The following is a 25,605-nucleotide window of genomic DNA, read 5'->3' as shown; positions in this document are numbered from 1 at the left end:
CAGAGTCAGTCATGGTTTAGCGAGCGTTGTGTCAGTACACTTGAGGCAACCCAACACCATGCAGGATTAAGGCAGAAAAAGTACATTAAAATCTCAGAGCAAAATATGAAGCTTTTTTTAGTGACATTAATGCATTTTGTTTTCCACAAGACAATGCAAAACCACTGCGTTTCTGTCTAATGTATTGCAACTATTTATTGAAGCCCAAACTGTTTTACACTTGTTTGCAGAAAGAATGTGTCAAAATAAAATTAAGACACTTCATCGCTTGTTATCATCAGTGCTAAAACACCTTTTAAATCTTGTGAGAAGGAACTGCAGTATTAGAAAATGGTAAATGCTTTCAGCATCCCAAACTTTTTTTAGATTGTATCTGAGGCCTGAAATTCAGGAATGGATGTACACCACCAGTCAAAAGTTTGGACAGGCCTTAAATTTCTGTTTTTGTATATATTTTTTTAATTCTCTGCATTATAGATTAATAATAAAGTCATCCAAACTATGAATAAAAATATGGAATTATTTTATTATTTTATTTATTATGTTTCATATTTTAGATTCATCAAAGTATTGCTAGAACTACTTAACTAAGTAAAGAAAAAAAAATACTTTAAGATATGAAGGTCAGTCAATCTGAAAAATTGCAAGAACTTTGAAAGTATACTCAAGCGCAGTCGCAAAGACAATCAAAAACATTAAGATAAAATTGGCATTCATCAGTGTCGAACCAGAAAAAGGAAGAGCTAGAGTTCCCTCTGTTGCACAGGATAATTTCATCAGAGCTACCAGCTTCAGAAACCACATGTTAACAGAACCCCAGATAAGAGCACCTAAATGCTTCACAGAGTATTTTGGTATGTGGTACTCTATATGAACAAATTAACTGAAGCTGAATCAATTAAAGTCAAACACTGGATTTTTCTTTTTTATTTGCATTTTCTATACTGTCCTAACCCTTTTTCTGATCTGGGGTTGTATATCTACAGAATCATTCAGAGTACTGATGCATCCCTTTTTGTTGGAATTCTTCAAAGTTTCCCAGCCTAGAGTTACTTCAGGTTATAGTAGCCAATAAACATCCATCAAGACCACCTCACTGTTTCACCCCATATAAATGTCTGTAGCAGAGATTCTATACCAGATCACCCGGCTGAACCCAGAAACCCAGGAACCCAGGAGGTCGGAGAAGATTGGCATGAGGTCCAGTGTCATTGCTCTCTGAATGCAACAGCTACAGCACTTATCTCTAAACAGAACTCTATGATGGTTAAACTTTTAGCTAAGAAGCTTTTTTCTTTTTCTCTTCACTCTGAGAGTATATCTGCCTCTTTCCTCTTAGACCTCTGGTGTGACTGTTGGAGCTATTTGTGTCATTGCTCCATCAAACCCTGCATTTTATTCTTGGCCGGCAAAACACATCCAAACCTGGCTAAGTTGTCAGAGTGGCCATTCTCCAACAGTTAATAAAAGAGAGAAGCTGTAAAAACCTTCTGCCAATCAGAGACCCCAATCGAGACGTGAAAAGAGAGGAGTCGTAGGCGCTGGCGATGGTTCTGTTTCCAATAAAACCGAAGAACAAAAAAGGCTGGAAACGAACTCGGCAAGCCTCTTATTACATAGGGCCCCTCTCCTCACAGGGACGGCGACAGTATTATCAGGTGTTCAGCAGAAACGCTGCCAGAAAATCCTCTTTTTCGAGTGAAAAGACGACCGCAGCGAAGCTTTAGTACTCGGTAGCCCAAGAACCTGGGCCAAATACTGAAAGGCTGATGCTGCAGTACAGAATGAAATAAAAACACACTCACCTGTGGCTCGTCCAGATCTGTAGTCCTTGTACATCATGCATTGAAAGAAACCGTGATGCAGTGGCCCTGTTAAGAAAAGGAAAAAAAAAAAAAAGAGAAATATTTATTAATAATCGAGCATTCCTTTTTCAAATAAACCTGCTCTAGTGCCGCCTGCTATATTCAGCAAGGCTTCTACGGTTCAAGGACAGAGTCTTTTCTAAATTCAGTTACCCCTAATATGCTTTTCCCTTCTTTCTTTTCCTTTTTGATCACACGTCTCAGAGTTGAAAAGAAAGAAAAAAAATAATAAAAATAATCGGGCAAGAAAGGTTCAATAAGTGCTAGAGAAATTCAATTAGACAGGCTTTTATGGCTGCTTCTCTGCAGAATACATTATACAAAGAAATACAAGGAAATATAACATAGAGGAGAATACATATCTGCCATCCAACTGTGCGTATACACAAATATACGGTGGTAACCTAGTTCTGAGGAGACTGAGATTTTTTTTTTATCTATACACTTAATAATAGTAGCCAGAATTACAGAATTTATAGACAAGACAAATGTCATAGGCAATGGGACTAGTTTTATAGTATCCCATGACTTTTGTCACATCCCACACAAGCTTAGGAACGCTGCACTGACCTGCATAATGTAATTTCTTATACACAGATTCACAATTCTAGCCAGACACCACAGGTCACAATAATGATCGAATTTTCCTATAAGGTGCTATAAGGCGCACATCAATGAACATCTATGTTCTGGTCTATTTTCATAAATAAGCTGCACAGGAATATAAGGTGCATTTTAAGCGACACTAGTAAGGAACAGGGGTGTCTCAAAAAAAAAAAAAAAAAAAACATTTTATATCAAAGTCAAACCAGCGCTGGATGTTAATCTACAAAGGTTTCTCTCCTAAAACTGTTTATTTGGGTGAGTAAAGCACTTCAGTTTAGTTAAAGTATCACAGTGGCTTAGTGGTTAGCATGTTTGCCTCCCAGCACTGGGGTCTTGGGTTCAAGTCCCTGTCTCTGGGTGTCCCCAGTCTCTGGGTGGAGTTTTCATGTTCTCCCTGTGTCTGTGTGGGTTTCCTCCGGGGAATCCGGTTTCCTCCCACAGTCCAATGATAACATGGAGATCAGGTAAATTGGATATTCTAAATTGCCCAGAAAAATTAAATACTCTAAATTGATCTGGTGTGTATGTGTGTGTTAAGTTTGTAAGTTTGTGTGTGTGTGTAAACCCCTGGTCGTATTGGTTTTTCTTTGTGTGCCCTCTGTGCTGTTTGTGTTAAGTTTTTGGTTGTAGGACCATGATTGGCCACCAGGAGCGCACTCTATAAAAGGGCAAGAGGAAACCTGACCTGGGAGAGACGTTCAGGGCTCCTCCCCTTTCCTGACCTGGAACAACTTCCTGCTCAGACCAACCCAGCACCTCCATTTTGTTTTATGTGTGTTGCTTTAGTTTTTGCTTCAATATACATTAGTCTTTGGGTAAAGTAGGGGGTGAGTGCCATTTTGTTTTGCTACCCTTTTCTCCTGTTTTGGTGACAGGGAGTCAGGGTAGTTTATGTATTTTGTTTTCTTTATTTTGCAGGTTCAGTTAGTTGTCTTTGTTTGATAGTTGGTTTTATTTGTTATTTTGGCCTATGCTCACTCCTAAAGTCATATTCCCTTATTTTTTTTCAATAAATTCACCCTGTTTCAATTAATTTTCAGTGTCTGGTGTTTGGTCTGGCAGAGGGTCTGGGGAGAGAGCCCACTCTCATTTTCTGTTACAGCCTGACCCTCGACCGGGTCGTAACAGTATGCATGACTCTGCCCGGATATGGACTGGCACTATATCCTGGGTAAATGCTGTAGTGCCTGATGCAGTCCTCCGGGTGGACGGTTGTTTCCGGTTGAGATTAGGCTGTGCGCTACTGGCTGTCGCTTCTCACTGGTGTGTGGCTGAGTGCTGAGTATAAATGCTTGTGTGTAAAACGTGTAACTTGTAAAGCCTCTTTGGGTTTCATATAAGTTTAACTTCATTTATAGAGTAAGCTTAGATTTCCAATATTTTAGCGCAGTTAGCAGCAGCACTTAGCGCTAGTAAACGCAGGACAGCGCTACACTGATGAACTTTCTTTTCCCACACTAACTAAGCATCTCCAACAGGACCAGAAGCCACAAACTTAAGAGCTTTAAAGATCTGATCAACCAACAAAGCTTCACACCTCTGGCATTTCACAGATGAGAAATTTTTGGATTATCTTACAACACAAATATGAGGGAGTATTTGCACCCAGGTCAGGGCTCAGCAGGCTCTGTTCGCGTTGCAACAGTTTTCATTGCAGAGCTGACGGATAGGCCGAGTCCACAGAAGCGTGTCAGAATAAAACAGCGTGTAAAGAGTGTGTGTTTTCTGAGCTGTGAGCGACCCGTCTTCCTCAAATAGCATCGTGCATCTGCGAGCCACCTGTCACTTCCTCTTGACTCCTCGCTACAGTCTTGCCATCTCTGACCCCGGGTCTCCCGCTGGCAAGATCTCAAAGACATAGCTGCCGCAGTGGTATCCAGCAAAGCCGGCTGATCAAGCGCCTGTGAAGCTCTGCAACCGGAGTGGAGCAGCTGCAAGACTCAGAAACCCCAACACTCTATTCTAGTTAACTCTACTCAAAGCCATTAGATATTAGGGGTGGGAATCGATTACTATCTCACGATTCGATTCGATTCCGATTTTGGGGGCCACGATTCGATTCAAAATCGATTTTTGATTCAAAACGATTTGAATTATAAATATTTCTGCTTCTGGCTTATGAATCTTATTGAAAAAAAACCCTCCATAATATAACACTGGTCCTGGAGCAGGTAATGTGTTACAAAAACAATAAAATGTGCAGGAATGTGGGTCCTCAGTGACAGAGAAATCACTGGGATATCACAATGACGTTAATGAACAATAAATAAATAATAAATAACACTGCTTTATTACCAGGCTACTAGCGGTGGTGTGTAGGTGACGCTGCTGGGCTGATGTGATGATAGCAGTGGAGCGCTAAAGTTCAGGAGCAGCTGCTGATTAACTAGTTAATTTAAGGTCGTTGTATTTCTTCAGAAAGGGGGCAGGAGGTGGAGAAATTAATTCATATTGTCCATTCCTTAATTCCTCTGTGATGAGGAGCTGAAATTAGCTCTGATTAGCTTATTGTTATTTTTCCGTTCCGCCTTAAATGCTGCAGCCCGCTGCCACCTGTAGCGTTATTTAAGGTGGAACTGGAAAGTTAGCTAGTTAGCTAGCTAACAGTTACTGAAACTAACTACTAGCGATCTTTTTTATGCTTGTTATGAAGCATTCTGCCATAAAACATTAAAACTACACGTTAATCTAAGGTAATATAGTGCTTGTTCTGCCATCTTACCGGTGATTCTCAAACACCTACGCTCTGTGTGTGTCTGGAAGATCTCCAAAGGGACAAGCGCTATCCCCAGGGTTGCCAGGTCCAACAAAAATACCCAGCCCAAAATCAGTCTAAAACCCGCCCCTCAGAATCGATTTTGGGACATTTTAAATCGATTCTGAATCGTAGTAAATGAGAATCAAGATTCTTATGTGAATCGATTTTTTGGCACACCTCTATTAGATATTGTCCCAGAGCTGGGAATATTCATGCATGACCCAGTTCATATGAAGCTATAGAATAATATCCCACGAAGGAGGACACTTAGCCTAGCAATTAAGGTTACAAGCATTACTGGGCTTAGACTGAATCAGCACAGCTGTGGTTTTATTTCAACTTGTAAACATGGAAAATTCAGAAAAAAAGAGAGGAAAAAAAACACACCACAAGAGATACAGTCAAGCCTAAGCAGTGATCATGTGGGAACTCGCCAAATTAGCTACAACATATGTTAGAAATACGCTTATTACAGCAAATTTCCACCAAGCTCTTATCACAAGTGCAGTGCAGCAGTAATTACAGCTCTAAATCAATGGACAAGTGAGCTAAATAATTAATAGAATCATTCATTAAAGAGAACGAAGCCCAAAGGAACATTATATGCACTGGTTTAAGGAACCCAATGGCTCTTTGAAGCTCCCATACCAAGTGCAATGTTCAGAACCAACAGGATTGTTGCAAGTTAAGCCTGAGAATAACTGCACTCCATCAGATCAGTCAATAAGGCTTGTCGATACATGCGTCTGACCTTGATGATAATCTAATAGTTGGCCCTCTTCATTTGTGCTTGAGCGACTCTCAGTCAAAGTGCCTGGTCCATATTCTCTGAAGTGAGGCACTTTCCAGGTCAAGGATGTTCGTAGAGGACAGTCAGTGCTCACATGCTCTGTTATTAGGGAGGTAATGAGTCACCAAATCAGGGTTCTCGCTCTTCTCGCGCTCCTTACGATATCATTTCCCAGGACTTGTCCCTGAGTTGAATACATGACAGCTGGTACTCATGAAAAGACATAATATAACAACATGAATCTGCAAGCATCTTTGACATTATAGTTAACATAGCTACATATTCTGCACATACAGGTGCATCTAAAATGTGAAGAAAATGTGAAACTCATATGTTATATAGATGTATTACACACAGAGTGATCTATTTTAAGCATTTGTGTCTTTTATAGTTGATGATTATGGCTTACAGCTAATAAAAACCCTAAATCTCAGAACATTTGAATATTATATAAGACTATCTGGTACTTTTGGCAGTGTGGGCAGTGTGCCAAGTCCTGCTGGAAAATGAAATCTATTAGACACACCTACCTAGCTGACCCAGCAGTAGTTCAGAGAAAGAAGTTCTGAATCTGTTGCTGAACAGCTTATGTTTTAGGCAACCTCTAGTCCTTCATCTGTGCATATAGGATGCTACCCACAGGACATGGCCACATACATAATCAACTTAAGGTAGAATATATAAACTTTTTTTTTTTTTTTTGCTGAACTTAATACTGTCCACTGCTGTTAACTAAAAGACTAGGAAATTAACAAAAAATAGATTTGATTCATCTTTTATTTATTTAGTGTATTTAAACATATATATTTTTTATTCTAATTCAAATTAATGAATATTTTTCATGAATAAAACATTGCAGCTCTTCATTGCACTTTAAAATTGTGTACCTGATTTATTATGCTATTGTTTTCTCATTATATCCATGGCATTAATGTACAATATACAGTCCAAAACAAACAGTTTTCATTACAGGCCTACCAGAGAAAATAAAACATCCCATCACACTATGGGCAACTCAAAAAAGACATTTTAAAATCTTCAAAATGTCATGATGTCTCTTAGAAGTATGACATCTACTTTCCTATTAAAACGTGTCAAATTATAAAACCAATCTCTCCAGACGTGTGTAAAGAGTTCCTTAAGACATACGAGAAAAAAGTGAGGCAGAACTCTTGGACAGGTGAAACCATCTTCATCCCACAATCAGCCAAATCCTAACTTAGACCTTGATGAGAACCTCAACAATACCCAGTCTTCCTTTACTTTAGATAGAAAAAAACACATGAGCATGAGTGCCATAAAATTGGACACAATGTACCCAATATACGTAACCTCAGATTCTGCATTAAAAGTCCAGAAATTACAGAGTAGGACATGCAAACCAAAGGGCCTCTTAATGTACAAGTCTTAACTCTCACAGCAGCGCCACTAAATGAGGAGAATGAAAAGCTTTCAGCTTCTCTTAAGAGTTTAAGAGCAGAAAACATTTGAAATATTGAGAGAAATTACAGTGGATGCATTTGTTTTATGGTGCAGAGCAGAGAATGAATTAGATGTCTCTTCTAAATGGATTGCGTGAGTCACTACAGGTCACAAGAACAGCCATTCTCCGAACTTTTAGAAGTGGGCTTTACCATGGAGAAGAAGGCTAGTGCTTGTCCTTATACTCCTAGTGTCAGGAGCACGGATTAGTAGGGGAATGATGGGGAAGTCCTAGTGAGTGGGTGGGTTTAATTGGCTCAGCTAAATTTGGGAGGGAATTGGCATTCCTAGGAGCCCATATCCACATATCCTAATAGATCCTTATGTGTGGAGTGTTTAATACTTGTTGGGATGTTATGACATGGATGAGTATGTCCGCTAGACTACAGACAGCAGAGATCTGGTGGTCCTCTCACACAAGCCAACCACAGGCCTGCACTGTGACCTGAGCCTATCCATCTCAGCCTCAGTACACTACAGCCACATCACACATTAACCACACACTGAGAGCATTAGACGCTTTAGAAACATGACATTTTATACTGGGTTATTTATCCTTTATATCACACAAACTGTTCCAGTGCTCCAGGTGGTTAAATAATTGATTCATTTAAGAAGGTGCTTACTCAACTTTGAATTACTGTCTGGGACGTATGAGTCAGAAGCTCAGGAATTTCACAGAAGCGGGAAGAGACTGAGTGGGAATCCATAATCACGAGTCTGACTGATGTAACTGACCTGTGTGAAACCTGGTAAATGATACCTGGGACATAACAGGAAGGTGTTTGTGTAAGTGTGTGTGTAAACTGAGGCTGATACATTACTGGAAAAAACAATGAGCCTTATCGTAAACCCTGCACAATGCACCTCGCAATGCTCATTGCTATCTTACACCTCCTCAACAGTCTATTTTTACGCCTTGCGCCTGTGCCGTTAAAATAGCATCAGAGTTTAGGAATAAATCTACAATGATGGGTGTGGTGGTTTGGAAGTGAGGTGTGTTCAGGTCAACACAGGTGCGCCACTAACTGAAATAAACCTAGACAACAATCAATCATCATCCATTCCTATAGGTGCAGAACGCAAACCCGAATTTTAACTCAACAATAAACAGAATAAAGAACAAAATAACGTTGCTGTTTCTTAAATGAGCTGCTGGTGTACCCTTACAGTGTGAAAGCGTAGGTCAGTTTCCTCTGCTGAGACGCCTAAGATACGAACATGCCAAAGTCAGAGCGCACCTGCCTCTTAAAGGAAATGACAGCTGGCTCACTGATTGGTTTCATATTTCACATTATGCACAAAACACACAAATTAATAATTTTGCATGTTTCAAGCAGTGCAAGGTGTATTTGTTTGTGCCCTCACGTTATCAAAGGCACACCAACACACCCTAAATCAAGCTGCACAATCCGCATTTATCAGTGTACTATAAATCACTAAAATAGGGTCAAATATCTTGATTTTTTAAATGGAAAAATTAGTTTTTACCTGTGATGCTTTTTGAATATTAAACAAAACATAGGCCATACAGTATCAAATAATATTCTGATTGAATTAATAACATTCAATACATTAAAATGCTTATAAAAACCAGAAGGGTATAATGAAGCACAAAGACTGTATGTGGCAGCATTAGCATTAGCCACTAACCGCAGCGCTAGCACTTTTATCTTTCAGAGGTGAGTATATCAGACTGTAGCCTGCGTGTTCGCAGTGTTAAAACAAGCTACGTGGGACGAACCACTAGCTAATTTCACCCTGGGTTACCAGAACACACAGGGTCCCTTAGTCTAGCGCTATTGTGTGGCAATTAAGTCCCGCAAGAGCTATGGTTAGCGGCTAATGCTAATGCTGCTGCACCCAGCCTTGTTCACTGAAACAAAATATTGCAATTCTAAACTTACTGTAAATAAACGGAAGAGCTTTACTCACCCAAATAAAAAAAATCAGGAGAGAAATCTGTGTAGATTAACATCATGCACTCGTTTGACTTAAAAAAAAAAAAAAAAACTTATGTATGAAAATAGACCATAAATAGACTTTCACTGATAGCCCACCTTACAATCTGGTGAGCTTTACAGTCTGAAAAATTCAGCCCAATTTTAAGATAATCTTGTCTTTGCGGCACAATGATCACTGAATATTGTTAAATACAAAAAACATAATGTAGTGTAAACCTGCTATAAGACCAAGGGAACAGAAACTGCAAATATACTGCAAATTCAAAGTCACAATATCCTGAAATCTTAACCCACAGTCTTCATGGCCAGTTGAGATAAAGTGTCTGACCAGCCCCCGGGGGAGCTTTCATCATGGTTATGAACACCACTCCTGTTCCACTGTTCCTTCAAGTTCCGGCACGGTCATTCTGCTGTAATAAAAGCCACAGGCCAGAGAACAAGTGTAGTTTGACCTGTAATTCTCCCTTCTGCTCTGAACCTTGGTCTGCTCAGATGTACTCTTACTAATTAAATCAGCACACTGCACTTTAAAATAATGGTAATTAAAAGAGAGTCATTGCATAAAATATAACTTCACAGAGAATCAGGTAATCAGGTAATAAAGATTTGGATTAATTATGAAATGGCACAGGTCATATTCTTTTAAAGTTGGGAAAATACTTTTTCTTATATATATAAGTCTTATAGCTCTTCTACACATATCTAGTTTTTGTTGAGTCTTTCTGAAATTTTTGTGTCACGGCTGGACAGGTGCAGATACAAATAAGTTTGTTTATTGATGAAATTGGAAATACAGAGAATAGACAAAACATTCAGGGTCAATCCCAGTATACAGCAGCAACAAAGAGTAAACATACCATAAACAAGATTCAGTGTGTGGAGTGAAAGTCTATATACATGGTTGTGAACAGGTGTGATCAATATTCTGGTGATTGAATTCCTGGAGGTGCCTGATTGTGCAAGGAAGAGATGTCATTGTGTGGTGCATTCTGGGTATTGTAGTCCAGGGGCTGGAGCTCGCAGGTAAAGCTGAGTGTGGGAGAGACAATAGCACTATTGGCGCCAGGTGTGACATTTTGGTTGCTGAAAACGTGAAAATGCTCTCTAATAGCTGTACAAAACTCTGACATCAAAACACATGCATGTTTCTGGCTGAATTTCAAATACCTCCTTGCTCCTTATAGAGTGAACTACATAAGTCAGAAAACTACATCTACATGCAGATAGCACCAGGTTAAAGATTTCTCTACTTAATTTGGGACTGAACCAAAGTGTTTTTCCCTTCTTTGTGATGTGTTGATTTCTCTTTTTTTGAGGTTCTTTTAACCGATAAAAGACAGGCATGCTCATGCGAGTGGTTTTGTCTCGGAGTAAACAGAAATATCTTCCAAAATTAAGAGAGAAAAATCTCAGGTTTTACAAATACATAGATACCATTAGAAAGCTGGTCATTTTTGCCCAATAAACCATTTTAGATTGTTTAAAAAGAATCATTTGTTGATCATTTATTTGTTTTATTATTTATCTTTACAGTAAATCACTAAATGAATCAGTAGGCTACTCAATCTGTCATCAAAATACTTCAAATTAGGTGTGAACCATATCATATTGTACAGAATCATATTGTCATAATTTTCAAATAGATAATAATAATCCATATTGTGCTAATAATGGTATTCTGTCTTGTATTTCTGCATTTATAAGTTATTGTTGTTTACAAAATAGACAAATGTTTATAGATATTTTTTTTTCTAACAAATGTTTGAAACAGTTATACTAGGGTTAGTATCATTATCATACATTTAACTTTCTGTTGCAGAAGTATATTCTCAAAATGAATCAAATATTTTTAAATGCTTTGTCAAATCGGCAAGAACATTGCCATCACGAAATACCATAAAATAGTTTTATATTATTTTACTTTAATTAATTACGCAATACCTAAACCACCGTATTCTCAGAAGCAGCTGAAAACTGATGGGATTCATTTTAAATATAATATTTCAGCCTGTCTTCATGCAGTATACCCACAGTGCTTTATTGTTCCCTGGATCTGCCGCTATAACATCCAGAAAAGCAACATTTAACATGCCGATGGAAATTCAATCCAAGGCAAATCAAGAACATTCGATCCTCCATTATCCACAGCCACCGTGACCAGAGAAAACAGCCAGCCGCCTTGTGTATAGAAAGGAAATGCGCCCAAAATGGCCTTTTTAGATGCAGTTATTATCCTCATATGTCACTGTCATAGCAACAACAAGCTGCAGCAATGGAAAGGGCAGATGGCACGTCAGAGCATTGTTAAATGTGAGGATTTACAGACATCTGGGTTCTCGTAATGTTAAACAGATGCACTATATTCAGATAGTCCTGTTCAAAGACTGAAACACACAGACAGGTAATGCGTTTAGAATAACAGAAAGTAGGCCATGTTGTATCTGTCAGTATGCTGACGGGAATAAATCAATAAAGAGAGATATCACTCTTTAAAACAGACGGCATTACTCAGTGACCCATACATCAGAAATCACACACAATACGACTACAGACTATAAAAAACTGAATTTAACAAGCAAGTGTTTCAGTAACAACGGCTGCAATGCTGCTGGTAGGGTGGTAAGTAGGTGGCTGCTAAGGTGTTGCTTGGTGGTTGCTATAAAATTGCTCAGTGGTTGCTATGGCATTGCTTGGTGGTTGCTATGGTGTTGCTTGGTGGTTGCTATAAAGCTGCAAAGCGGTTACTAGGCGGCTGTTATGGTGGTTGATATAAGGTTAATAATAGTAACTGGCTGCTATGGTGTTGTTTAGTCGTTGCTATAAGGTTGGTAATTGGTTACTAGGTGGTTGCTATAGTTTTGCTTGGCAGTTGCAATAAGGTTCATAAGTGGTTACTAGGTGACATATGGTGTTGCTTGGTGGTTGCTATAAGGTTAAGAAGTGGTTACAAGGTGACTGCTATGGTGTTGCTTAGTGGTTGCTATTAATTTGCTAAGTGGTTAGTAGGTTCCCTATAAGTTCTTGCTTGATGATTGCTATAAAGTTGCTAAGTGGTTACTAGGTGGCTGCTATGGCATTGCTTGAGAATTGCTATAAAGTTGCTAAGTGGTTAGTAGGTGACTGATACGGTGTTGCTTAGTGGCTGCTATAACATTGCTAAGTGGTTATTAGGTGCCTTACATGGTGTTGCTTGGTGGTTGCTATAATTGCTATAATGTTGCTAAGTGGTTACTATGTGGCTGCTATGGCATTGCTTGCCGGTTGCTATAGTGTTGCTAAGTTGTTAGTAGGTGACTTATACAATGTTGCTTGGGATTGCTATAAAGTTGCTAAGTGGTTAGTAGGTGGCTGCTACGGCATTGCTTCATGGTTGCTATAAAGTTGTTACGTGGTTACAAAGTAGCTGCTATGATGATGCTTAGCGATTGCTATAAAGTTAGTAGGTGGCTGCTATGGTGTTGCTTGGATGTTGCTATAATGCTTGGTGGTGAGTATAAAGTTGTTAAGTGATTAGTAGGTGGTTGTTATGGAGTCCCATTTTGGTTTTTGTGGTGTTCCTAGAACTGTATTTCAGTAATTCAGTATTTGGCGCTGCTTAGTGGCTGCCAGATTGTTGTAATAGTGTTACTATATGGCTAGATACTTGCAATGGTATCCTAGGTGGTTGTGATGGTGTTGCTGAGTGGTTGCTCAGGTGTTCTTAATGTGGTTTGCTGAGTGTTCTTAGTGTATTTGTATAATCATGACAAATTACATGTAGAAAAGCAGAACAACAGTAAAAGGAAAGTAGTAAAAGAAAAAGAATATAAATCAGTTATCCTAACTCCTGCTGTGCAAATAAAAACATAGAGAATAAAGACAAACTTTAAGATTAAAAATATATCTTTATTACACAGATGTGTGTGACACAGATACACTTATGATGTCTATTTTTAGAAAGAATGCACATAAACTGATGGTGATATCTTTCTATTATTTGACAAAATGAATCAAGATTTATTACAGCACTTTAATATTTAAACATATGGGTCTACAGCATATCAGCATAATATCCACCAATAAACTAGTAATTATAGTTATCTGTCTAATGTGTAAATTATAGTTTTTAATAACTATATCATTAATAATTTAGCATCTTACTGTATTTTTGTCCTGTTTGTGTAACACTTAGAGAAACACCAGTGATATAACTATAAGAAAGCTGAGGCAAGCACAGTGAATGGCCCCCTGTATAAAAGCATCTGATAAATAATGTACAATATTCACATAAAATGATGGCTGTCATTATGGATTATGCTTTACTTTACAACCAAACAATAAAAATATGCTTTAATGAACAGTAACAGATGATGCAGAGCCTTATACATATTACAAAAAGCCTTTACTGACAAAAAAACGACACCTCTTAATATTAATACTTTATATAAAACACAGTTTCAAATATGCATACAAATGTATAGACGGTTAAACTTAAATGTCAGTATGAATCCACTAATAACCATTAAAAAAATGATATGCAACATTTAATTAACTTTTAATGGCTGGCCTTAGTATGTTTTTGAAGTGGACTGTAAGTTAACTGCTGAATTGTTCAGTCTATACCAGAGGCCACCAATTCTATCAGCAAAAGAACTGGAATGGCTGCAAGCTTTCTTTTTTTAGTCCAATCAAACTGCAGCACACCAGATTCCACTTGATTAATCAGTTGGTCTCAGTCTTTAAACACTTGATAGAGATGAGCTCCTGTTAGAATGAAACCTTTAGCCACGCCAGCCCTGTTGCAGATAAAACTGGTGACCCTTGGCCTAGAAAAAACGAAACTTTAAATTATACTTTGCTACTTCATATAAATGCGATCTGTAAAAGGCAATATTTAATTGATTTGTATATTTTTAAATAAACAAATGTACTTGCAAGATAAGTCTTAGATTAAATCTTATTTCTATTTTATTTATTATTATTATTATTTTAAGTTGCATATAAAATAAGTAAATATTATGTTGATTCAAAATTCATTTGTAATAGTTTTTATTATTAATGACAATTCTTGATAAAATAAATACTAATGAATACTAATGAATACTAATTCACGGGTTAACGTAGACACAGTGTCTGGCAGAACTTGAGAAGTCCTGCAAAGAAGAACGGAGCCAAACTGCAGAACTGCAAACTATATAATGTAGAATATACAGAATGTAGCTTTTACAGGGCTAATCACCCTCTATCAATAGTAATGCCCCAAGACTAGGAGGGGGAAGACTAGCACATGCCTCCTCCAATACATGTGAAGTCAGCCACCACCTCTTTTAGAACTGCTGCTGATGCAGCATTGCAGAGAAGCCTCACAGTGCGCTCAGAGGAAAGCGCAGCAACTCAGTTCTGATACATCAGCTCACAGACGCCTTGTGCTGATCAACATCACCCTTTAGAGTGCCATCTACCCACCCAGAGAGAGCAAGGGCAATTGTGCTCTCTCAGGGCTCCGGTAGCTGATGGCAAGCTACATGAACAGGATTTGAACCAGCAATCTCCTGGCTTATTCTATATATTTTATTTTATTTTTTATTTAATTGACATTATTTTGTAGTAATCTGTTGATGGTGTGGTATTGTTCCTGCCTTTTCTGAAAAACACGCTGATTCTGAAGGAAATCTAGAAAGGGGGTAACCAGTTTTTACAATACTATAAACATATATAAACATATAATCAGTATTGGTAACTACAAAATGTTCATTATCCTTATTATTGCTTATAATTATATATATATATCCTTATATATATACTTATAATGATGGATAATTCCAATTAGAAGGCACAACAAATAGGAAAAGCCCCTATTCGAGCTTACAGCTTACCCTGCAGCCACGTTTTATCATGGCCAGAGGGTAGCCTGACACTTTTGTCTGATTTTGCGGATACTTTTTATACTGCAGATTCCACTGAGAAATCCCCTTTTGCAAGACACACCTGTCATCACACAAGCACATGAAAAAGAAAAAGAAGAAAAAAACACAGTAAAAGGTCTCTGCATTGCCTATTATCCTCCTTTACACTTCAGCCAGACCAATCCAACCCCCAGCCCTCTGGGACTCGGAGGTGCAGCAGAAATTAGACTGCCAGAGTGATGGTGTTTGTGCCATGACATGCCTCACCTGGGGCCCAAACATACAAAGCAATCTCCACCATGGCTTACGTAACTATGACTACCTCAGGGGCTGCATTCAACGCAGACACTCTGAACTTTTCTTTAATGGGATAATTGCTAAACTAAACACTGCTGCAAAATCAAAAACATCATTTACATGCAAGGTGCAGAGAAATGTTGTGGTGGAGAAAGAAAGATGATGTACTAGGAGAAAAACATTATCTTTAAATACGTTTCACCATATTGCCATATTCAACCTCCAATACAGATTCCATTTATTAGCAGGATTTACAGACGTTCAGTTGTTTGACAAAATCATACAAGAACCACTGTTAATTTATTTGGATGGTTCATTATGGATGCCTCATAGATGCTCAACTTACATTATACTGTAAGTATATTAAATGCAAGTTAACTTAGATATATAGACCTAAAATGTTAAGATTAGAGTTAAGGTTAGTGCTTGGTATAAGGTTACATTCAACAGTTGCATTTAATAGACATTCAGGTGAATGTAAGTTGAGTAGCTATGAAGCATCTATAATGAACAATCCAAATTAAATGATACCAAACCATTCAAGAGGTCAACTCAAGAAATATAACAAGACGCTTCTCTAAATGTAACGCTGACTACTGCGGTCTCCGAATAATTTATACCCTTCATGACATGCATCTTTAGTACTAAGTAGAGCTATTTTTTTCTGTTATGCCCTGTTACAAATATCTGGCTTTTGGCACAATTCCTGAGGAATCGTATTCCTTTTCTCAGGGACAATTGACTCCAGTTCACTAATAGTCTTAAGTCTGTATTATATAACAACTTCCTTCAAATCCCACCATTTAATTCAATCAGGTGACTGTTACGGCAACTCCAGAATCTTCTAGGTTTACTTCTAAAACAAAGTCCTGGTGGAGTGAGATATGCTTGCGATGCTCATCCTGTTGGAAGGCTGAAAATGTTGAAGCTTCAGCTGTTCTCTTTCTCTTTCCTGATACTTGATTGAATCTATCTTGCACTCCACCATACAAATCTACAAATTTTCAGTCATAGAGAAGCAAGGCAGTAGCCTGAGAGCATCACTGAGCATACTTTAAGTTGAGGTAAGTCTTTAATATTCCTTGATCCATATCCTTAGTAGCACATTTATCAGAAAAAAAAACATCATAGAAGGCATTAGCACTCACAGAGGACAGCACCACAATGGGTGCTAATGATCGTGACCAGCGGTGTCTGGCTGGAACTGGGTAGAATTGCAATTGTCCACATATGCATAGACCACAGGTCAGTGCGGTATATTTATCTTCAAAAGGGGCATGGCAAACGTCATGGCATGTCAGTGTATGCTTCCATCTGTATTTCAAGGCACTGATTGCTTCTTTACACTTGTATTACTTTTCTAACTTTGACACCCAATTTGCCAACCAAAATGTAAGCTTCTGTGAGGGCTTTTATTCAGGGGGTCGAATAAATCTTAGACTGCAGAATTTAAATAGAGATATATGATATACAGATCATATTTGATGGTTTTATTGCAAATAGTTGGGAGTGAGCAATTCAAAACACTTACTAGCTCAAGTTTTAGTCATTTACTATTCGTAAACACAAGATGACAGTGTGTACTATTATGATTATTCCCCACTGTTCTAGGCCTGGTACTTATTAGATGTTCTGAATATGAAGAGACAAGAGCTGATTAGCCAGAAGCTTTACTTCATCTCAGACCTGCATTTAAACACTGTCATAACTCTCTGATCTCTTCATCATTTTTGGCTAGTTAAACTGTGTTTTGATGAAAGACGGCTGGCTTCACTGCAGGGTTTTGTTGTGGTGGAGGAACATCAGCTGCACAGTGCTTTAAAAACAGAACCGTTGTGGAAAGCATCACTCTGCCGCTGGCAGCCGGGGCGGAGAGCTTTGTTGTTTGTACAGGGGGCGTTTTTGGTGTTGTCATTCCTGCTTGCTCACGTCGACTGCGGTTAGGACGTGGTTTTACTCATCAGGAGTTAGCTCTTCTTTTCTGCAGACTCGTTAACTGTGATTTTTTTTAAGTCTGCTGTTAGCTACATTTGTAAGGGCTGACTGTTGTTTATGAGGAACAGGCGAATAAGGTGAAAAAATACAGAGATTTATTTTGAGTGCTACAATACTGGCACTCCCAGAAAGTCTCTCAGCCAATTAGAATGAAGTGTGGTGTGATAGAATGTCAGTGGAGAGTCTGAGAACGAGTCCGCTGATATTTCTTTATAAAGCCTCGAGCTGCATTAGCCAGATAAGTAAATTGTCAACCTCCTTTCTTGCAATGGCTCAGGGACTGACTCTCTGTTTTTTTTTATAGTTATTTAAGCTAAAAAAAAGGCTTCTGATTGGATGGAAGTCCAATCCATCCCATCTCTCATATGTCCATTTTCTGATTCAAGAAAAAAAATTAAAACTGACAGATTTAAATTTAGTCTACATTTTTTGCTTATTTGTTTGTTTTTATTCAACATATTTTATTACTTTTAATTTTAGCTGGGTTGGGACACTTTTCTATACTTTCTGTACTGATGTAATTATTTGAAATAAAGTAAGAAAAATTAAAGCCGCTCCACTCAATTACAGCTTTAAACCGGAGTTTTCAGTGAAGTTTCTCCGGCACCAAGGCTAAAGCATCATTAGCATTAGGTGCTAATCGCAGTGCTAGCTCTATCGCAGTTCAGAGGTGAGTATATCGGACTGTAGTCTGCGAGCTTACATGTTAAAACAAGCTACAAGGGATGAACCATTAGCTGATAGCGCCCTGGCTTACTGCAACACTCAGGGTCCCTTAGTCTACAGCAATAGGGCCATATTTACTAGCCACAGCTGGCTAATGCTGCTAACCGTGGCTGGCTAGCGCTGCTAGCTGTGGATATTGCTCACCCTTGGACAAAATACTGGAATTCTAAGCTTACTGAAAATCAACGGTTTTCAGAAAAGAAATGTGTGTAGATTAACATCCAGCACTCGTTTTTTTTTTTTTAATAATTACAGTTTTGTTGACAAGACCTGCTGAATTAGAAGGGAAACATGGCGACACACTTGTTCACTTCACGTATGCATTCTTTCAATTGTCGCTTAATGCATCTTATAATCAGGTGCACTTTATGTATGAAAGTAGACCAGAAAATAGACATTCATTAACAGTGCGCCTTATAGTCCAGTGCACCTTATAGTCCGTAAAATACAGTATTTTAAACCTAATGTTGGAAGTAAAAGCACACTCACTGCCAAGAACCCATTTCCATGGCTGCCAAAGACTTTCACACACTACATGTAATCCATCCTTAATCAGCAAGATATTAAAAATGGCCACGGCTTCTGACTAGACTAGACAGCCAGACTTCTGAGACAGGAGGAGCAGCCTAAAGGCTGTAGCAGACCGGTCGCAGTAGGCACGCATCCCAGACGTCTACACCACAATGTCTGCTTTTTCCTGCTGAGATATCTTCCATCAGTGCCACCATCTGCCACTGCAGCTCAGAACTCTCTCACAACTTTCAGCTCTATACATAACCCTCCAGCACCTGTCAATCATCACCGCTTAAACAGCAAGAAAGCACCACAATACTCAAATATAATGCTAATACAGGGTCAAACCATGACTTCCCCATTGTAACGAATAAAAAAAAAAATAGTAATAAACAGCATATTTCTGTCAGATTTGGGGAAACTGCTTTGTGCTGGCGAATGTACTGTAGTAGACATACTAACAAATACTGCAATAAGCTTATTTTTTTAGTCAAATAAAGCAGGTCTACAGTTCAAACTCATCAAGAAAGTGAATTTGATGCCAATATCGGACTTGTTATGGATTTATTTCATCCGTTTTTTAATAAGCGTACAATACATCAGTGTAGTAGTACTTGAGTCTAGTCTTAAGACCATAAATGAGCTCTCTCTTTTCTTGGCTCGGTCTCAACCTCATTTAAACTGAACTTTTATTCTATGTTTTATTTATATATAAGTTATATTTTAGAAAGGATACAGATAAAGAATAAAATAAATTTGTATCATAGATACAATGAATAATGGTTGCTTACTGACTTAGCTATATTTCTTCAAGCGCATCTTAAAAATTTTAATATCATTGATAAGCTAATTTATTTCAGTAATTCAGTTCAAAACGTGAAACTCATATATTATATAGCTGTATTACACACAGAGTGATCTATTTTAAGTGTTTATTTATTTTATTTGTGGATAATTATGGCGTACAGCCAATGAAAACTCAAAAATCAGTGTCTCCGAATATTAGAATATTATATAAGACTAACTGATACTTCATGCTTCCCTCTGCTGACAACTTTTATGGTGATGCAGATTTCATTTTCCAGCAGGACTTGGCAGGACTTGCTCCAGCAGTGCTATCTGGGGTTAGCAGCAGGTTACAGTCCCATATATTCACCTCTGAATGGCGAATGGGCTAACTAGCGTTTAGCGCGGTTAGCGAGTAATGCTAATGCTGCTCCAGCAGTGCTGCCCGGGGTTAGCAGCAGGCTACAGTCTGGTATACTGGCCTCTGAACGGGGAAAGAGCTAATTGGTGCTTATCACCATTAGTGGGTTATGGTTATGCTGCTCCAGCAGTGCTAGCTGTGGTTAGGAGCAGGCTAGAGGCTGATAATACTCACCTCTGCACATGCTAGCGCTTAGCGTGGTTAGCACCTAATGCTAATACTGCTCCAGTCTCGAGTCTTAGTGCTGGAGAAGTAAACTATAGACCTAAACTATAATGCTGTACTTTAGTGGAGTGGCTTTACTGCTTATAACTGCAGATTATAAGGCGCACTGACAATTGTTGGGAAAATTTAAGGAGTTTATATTAGCCTTATAGTGCTAAAAATATGGAAGGTCTGTGGAGACAAGGCTGTGAACTATGGGCAGCAGGTAATTCGTAAGCACAGCTTATTTTCAGGATCAAGATGGTGTTTTAAGACAGACCTTTAACAAATAAGACTGCAGCACCTTTTTTTTTGCGAATGTGAGCAAAAAGCAGAGGCCTGGTGTTTAACAGCCATATGCATGTGTTGCTTTGAGTCTAGTGCCAGTATGCAGGTCTGAGGAAATCATTCACTGCTGTCTCTAATGGCCCAGCCGATGGGTTTGGCAGGTTGAGAAAGCTGGCAACGTGGAAGGACAATGAATTTCACCACACAAGGAAACAAATACCTCTCAATAAAGCTAAAGGGACGAGAGCCAGTAGATGATGCAGCAAAATTGAACTCAGATCTGAAGCTCCAAATATAAATGAAATGCAGCATCTGTCACCAGTTAAACAAGTCTATAGCCTATAGAATTTCTTCAGCAAACATGAAGAAAGGGGAAAATCTAACTAATTACAGCCTAAGTGCTGACTAGAAAACATCACAGCAAGAAGAAGAAAAGCCTGCTTTATAAACAGAGAGCTCCATTTACTCCCCTCCACACTTTCTTTTGAGACCAGTATAAAGCTGGGAACTCTTTCAGAGCAGTGTATACACATAAAAATGTGAACTCAGTGTACATATGAATGTGCATATAAATGTATACATAATTACCACATGAATAAGTAATAAAACATTCATTCCATGCAATTTTCTTCAGAACAGAATGTCTGATAAGTGTGAGACTACTCTAGGGTTTATAGAGCATGCTTATCAATTATTCTCTTATGTTAACTCTTAATAAGCAAGCAAGCTTCAGAGCCAGCACGTACAGTACATGGCTGCATATTTAGTCTCAAGACATGCTCAATAGCACATTACAACTCTATGTCCTACATTCAAACTCTCTGTAAAACACTGACATATCAGCCTCTTCAATCGAGAATGATTTCCTGAATAAAAAAAAAACGTGTTAAAGACGGATGATATGTCTGAAATGATTGTTTATTTCCGGCCTTTTCAAATCTAAAGATGAAAACAGTCATAAAGAACAAAGAAGACTGTGTTTTATTGAGTGTTTGGAGTTTCTAATATCATAATTGGGATATAAGCTGGAAGAAGCAATATGTTTTTTTTTTAATTAGGTGCACATTAAAACTAAGCAGGCGTCATTGGGGAGCACATATACTGTTGCTAGAAAGACATTAGCTAAGCATTTGTCTTTTTACTCTGTGACTTATGGTTGCATATAGAGTTGTGCCATATCGTATATTAATAATAATAATAATATATATATATATATATATATATATATAATATAATATAATATATATATATATATATATATATATATATATATATATATATATATATATATATATATATTTTTTTTTTTTTTTTAATATTGTGAACGATATTATACCCTAAAATATTGTGCTATATCACCCACCCTTCATTATCAGGTCAGGGTACAGCTTTTTTTTTGCTGTTTTTAACCAAATAAAATTTGACACTTTTCTCATGTCCTATTATATATTTACTAGAGACATATTATATATATCCAGTATCATTTATTATCATTAGATTATATCTATCCTGGATATATGGAGATATTTGGTGTGCATTCATTAATTAAATGCTGATTCCAAGGCAAGGTTGATTTCCGCAATATAATATTACCTCCAGGTAAGCTTGCCAATAGCATCATTGTTTAGGGCTTCTTTAAAAATTCCTGCAGTGTCTCTAAAGATGAAATGCTGAGAGATGAATGAACCACATTTAAGAGAGAGTTTAATTTTTAAATTAGCTGGTTTTGCTGTGTTCACTGCACTGGGCTGAGTGGTGTACTCTCGAGAGGGGTATTCGGTTAGTGGAGTTAAAAGTCTTTACTCTGTCTTCTCTGAGGTGCGTAAGTTTTATAGCAATCCTTTGTCTTACTGGCTGTGAGTGAGGTGAGTCATTTAAATGTGTTCTTTTTTGAAAGTATACAAACTAAATACGTCAGTCTCCCATTCTCTGAGCCTTTTTAGCCTATTTTAAGGGTGCACATCCATTTATTGTACTGTCATACTTAAAGGTACTGCATTTAAAGTGTAGATTGTTGACAGTGAACATTCAAAACGTGAATATCTTATAGAGGACGAGCTGCAGAAATAATTTCCACTCCAGAGAAAGAAAATCACATGAATTCTGCCGTGGGATCTCTTAGAGCCATATCAGAGAATCTCTAATAGAGAAGCGAATCAATGTCCTTAGAGGTGCATGCTAGTTGTGCTCTGGTTGGATTCTTACTGTATTGTGCTGAGTGATGAACTCTTGAGAGGGTTATCTGGCTAGTGGTGTTAAAAGTCTACTCTGTTTTCTCTGTGTCTACCACAGAGAAGATGTCAACACATTCTGCAGCCAAGATTTAAGTCTGTACTGTTTTCTAGTGGCAATGCTGTAGCAACTCGAAAAATATGGATTGGAAAATACTGTATAATCTGACCAGCTCCAAAGATTAGCTAAATTATTATGTCTGATTATCAAAGCTAAAATTGGCTTATACCAATACATGAATGCAGCTCTTGATTTATTAATTGATATCAGGATGTAAAACGTATTTTAAGAAATATAACACAAATTGTTTTTAAATATATCACCTACTCCAGGTTTACCAGCAATCGAGGAACGGTGTTTCCGGAAAAAATGGCATCAAATACCAAGTCATAAGAGGAGAGAACTCACAATCAAACACATCTCCTTTGCTTCTCCACCCATGCTGGAAAAAAAACAGCCATTGGCCCTGAACTAAAATGGGCACAGACACAGAACCATAGGCTTATGAATAATTCAGACCTGTTGAACGCACCTCAATGCTTAGTTTATTTCATCTCTCCTTCAAACTGAAATCGTACCTGCAATTACCCTGCAGTGACACATTCAAGACATCTCCTCTATTGACTTGCGGAAAAAAGAGAAGGAGGTGAGGCGGAGAACGGTGAGGAGTGGCGAAGAATGCGGAACTATATTCAATTATATCCGCCATAAGAGAAGATATGACCCTATTCCCAGCAAACAGCGTCTCCAACTTCCTGACAATTTGATCAAAGCATGATTTCACACACAACTCTAGCAAGATACTCACGCTATCACTCGGTGAGAAGGAAACAAACTTAGAAAAGAGCAGCCTTTGTCAGACAGGCCTGGAGTATTGACATCAACACAAATACACAATAAGTCTGCGCTGTATAAAACAGGCTTTCAATCGTAAAAATAAATCTAGAAGAATAGAAGAATATAGAAGGACCTGTGAAAATAATGTTATTTTCACCAAACGTCCACAATAGTTTGTCTCATTTTTGTAGTTTGTGGATTTTTAGAGAGATTAATTTAAATGTTTTCTTTTTTTCTGATTGCATAATGCACAACAATTAGACAGACAATAGAAATAGATAAGATAAAATACTGCATTTATTGATATACATTCTGATTAGTAAAATAGAACTAAAGATGTTTCTACAACTGTACAATTACACACTAGTGCATCTCAAGAAATTAGGTCATCATTGACAAGTTACTTTATTTCAGTTATTCAGTTAAAATTGTGAATCTCATATATTATATAGATGTATTACACACAGAGTGATCTATTTTAAACATTTATATCATGACTTACAGCTAATGAAAACCCAAAAATCAGTGTCTCAGAAAATTTGAATATTATATAAGACCAATTGGTACTTTTGGCAGTGTGGGCAGTGTGCCAAGTCCTAATGGAAAATGAAATCCGGATCTCGATAAAAGTTGTTTTCAGCAGAGGGAAGCATGAAGTGCTGTAAGAGTTTGTGGGAAAACACTGCACTGACTTTAGACTTCAAATATCACAGTGGATCAACACCAGCAGATGACATGTCTCTCCAAACCATCACTGACCATCAGTAAATTTTACATTTCATTTGTAAATCAAGGGAGCAGAGTCTGGAGGAAGAGTGGAGAGACACACAGTCCAAGCTGCTTGAGGTCTAGAGTGAAGTTTCTACAATCAGTGATGGTTTGGAGAGACATGTCATCTGCTGGTGTTGGTCCACTGTGTTCTATCAAGTACAAAAACTCACCGCACCTCATGCTTCCCTCTGCTGACAACTTTTATGGAAATGCAATTTTTTAAATTTTCCAGCAAGACTGAAACACTGATGTTTGGGTTTTCATTGGCTGTAAGCCATAATTATCAACATGATGAGGATAGTTTTCAAATTCTGGCAGTCTCTTCATGTTTCCAGTGATTATTAGAGGTGTAAAGCAGAGGTTCCCAACTTTTTACAACTCACAGCCAGTAAACCCTCCATTTAACTGATCATTTAATATCTAAATAAAGAGCACAGCAATCAATGTAGACTAGTAATTTTAGACTAGTAACAGGCCGGAATTGCTTTAGGATCATTTGTTGAGAAAGACCTTTGTAAAGCACGTAGCGATGCTCATTGCTATCTTACATCCTGCAAACAGTCATTTTGCATATTGTCATGCCTTGTCATGCAACAGGGCTTGTGAATATATCTTCATTTTTGAGTGGTACTGTATCTGAAATACATTTTCATGCCTCAATTCCATGATACTGTTTCTATTCTCCGCATTGTGTAAATCATAGGCCTCTACTGAGATAACATCAAACATCACCCCATTGCTCTGAAGTCATTTGATTTAGAAAATTCAAATACTCTAAATCAAGCACTCTAAATTCACTCTAAAACAATCTAGAACACATTCTCTAACAGCAAAAGCAGCCAATAATCTATCAAGTCAGAGAACAAGATCCCTCAATAACACTTAAGCTGCAGGAATACAGGCTTTTCTCTGGAAAGCCACGTAACACTGAAGGAACATCAGAGAGTAATCGTCCTTGTGAGGCTCTCTGAATCTGATGTGATTATTGTGAGGGGACTTATTGTGAGGAAGAAGAAATGTGAGGGGAATAACTGATGCTGAAAGCAGGTTTAAATGCATGTTGGCACTGCCTGCAAGTTTCAGCTGCCAAATGAGTGGAGGAGTATGAAGAATAACAAGCAACGGAAGGGGGATTGGGAGCAGCAGTGGGTATCAAAGTTAACATAGCCTTAAGCTGTATATCAA

At 38.0% G+C, this 25,605-nt stretch overlaps 1 protein-coding gene across 4 annotated transcripts in view; it reads right to left on the bottom strand.

Moving 5' to 3' along the window:
* enox2 (ecto-NOX disulfide-thiol exchanger 2) overlaps nucleotides 1-25,605 on the bottom strand; it is a 381,399-nt gene that overhangs the window by 300,411 nt on the left and 55,383 nt on the right. For 3 of the 4 annotated variants that reach the window (XM_049474865.1, XM_049474866.1, XM_049474867.1), the window contains one exon: nucleotides 1,806-1,871. The exons of the other annotated variant lie outside the window; for it this stretch is intronic. In XM_049474865.1, coding sequence (XP_049330822.1) covers nucleotides 1,806-1,842 — 37 coding nt within the window. In that variant the 5' untranslated portion in view covers nucleotides 1,843-1,871. The remainder of the gene's footprint in view (nucleotides 1-1,805; nucleotides 1,872-25,605) is intronic. 4 annotated transcript variants of the gene reach the window in all.

This window comes from Astyanax mexicanus, chromosome 2, assembly GCF_023375975.1.
Source record: "Astyanax mexicanus isolate ESR-SI-001 chromosome 2, AstMex3_surface, whole genome shotgun sequence".
Classification (NCBI taxonomy): domain Eukaryota; kingdom Metazoa; phylum Chordata; class Actinopteri; order Characiformes; family Acestrorhamphidae; genus Astyanax; species Astyanax mexicanus.
Note: the sequence above shows the minus strand (reverse complement) of the source record. Positions and strands in the feature narration are given on the sequence as shown.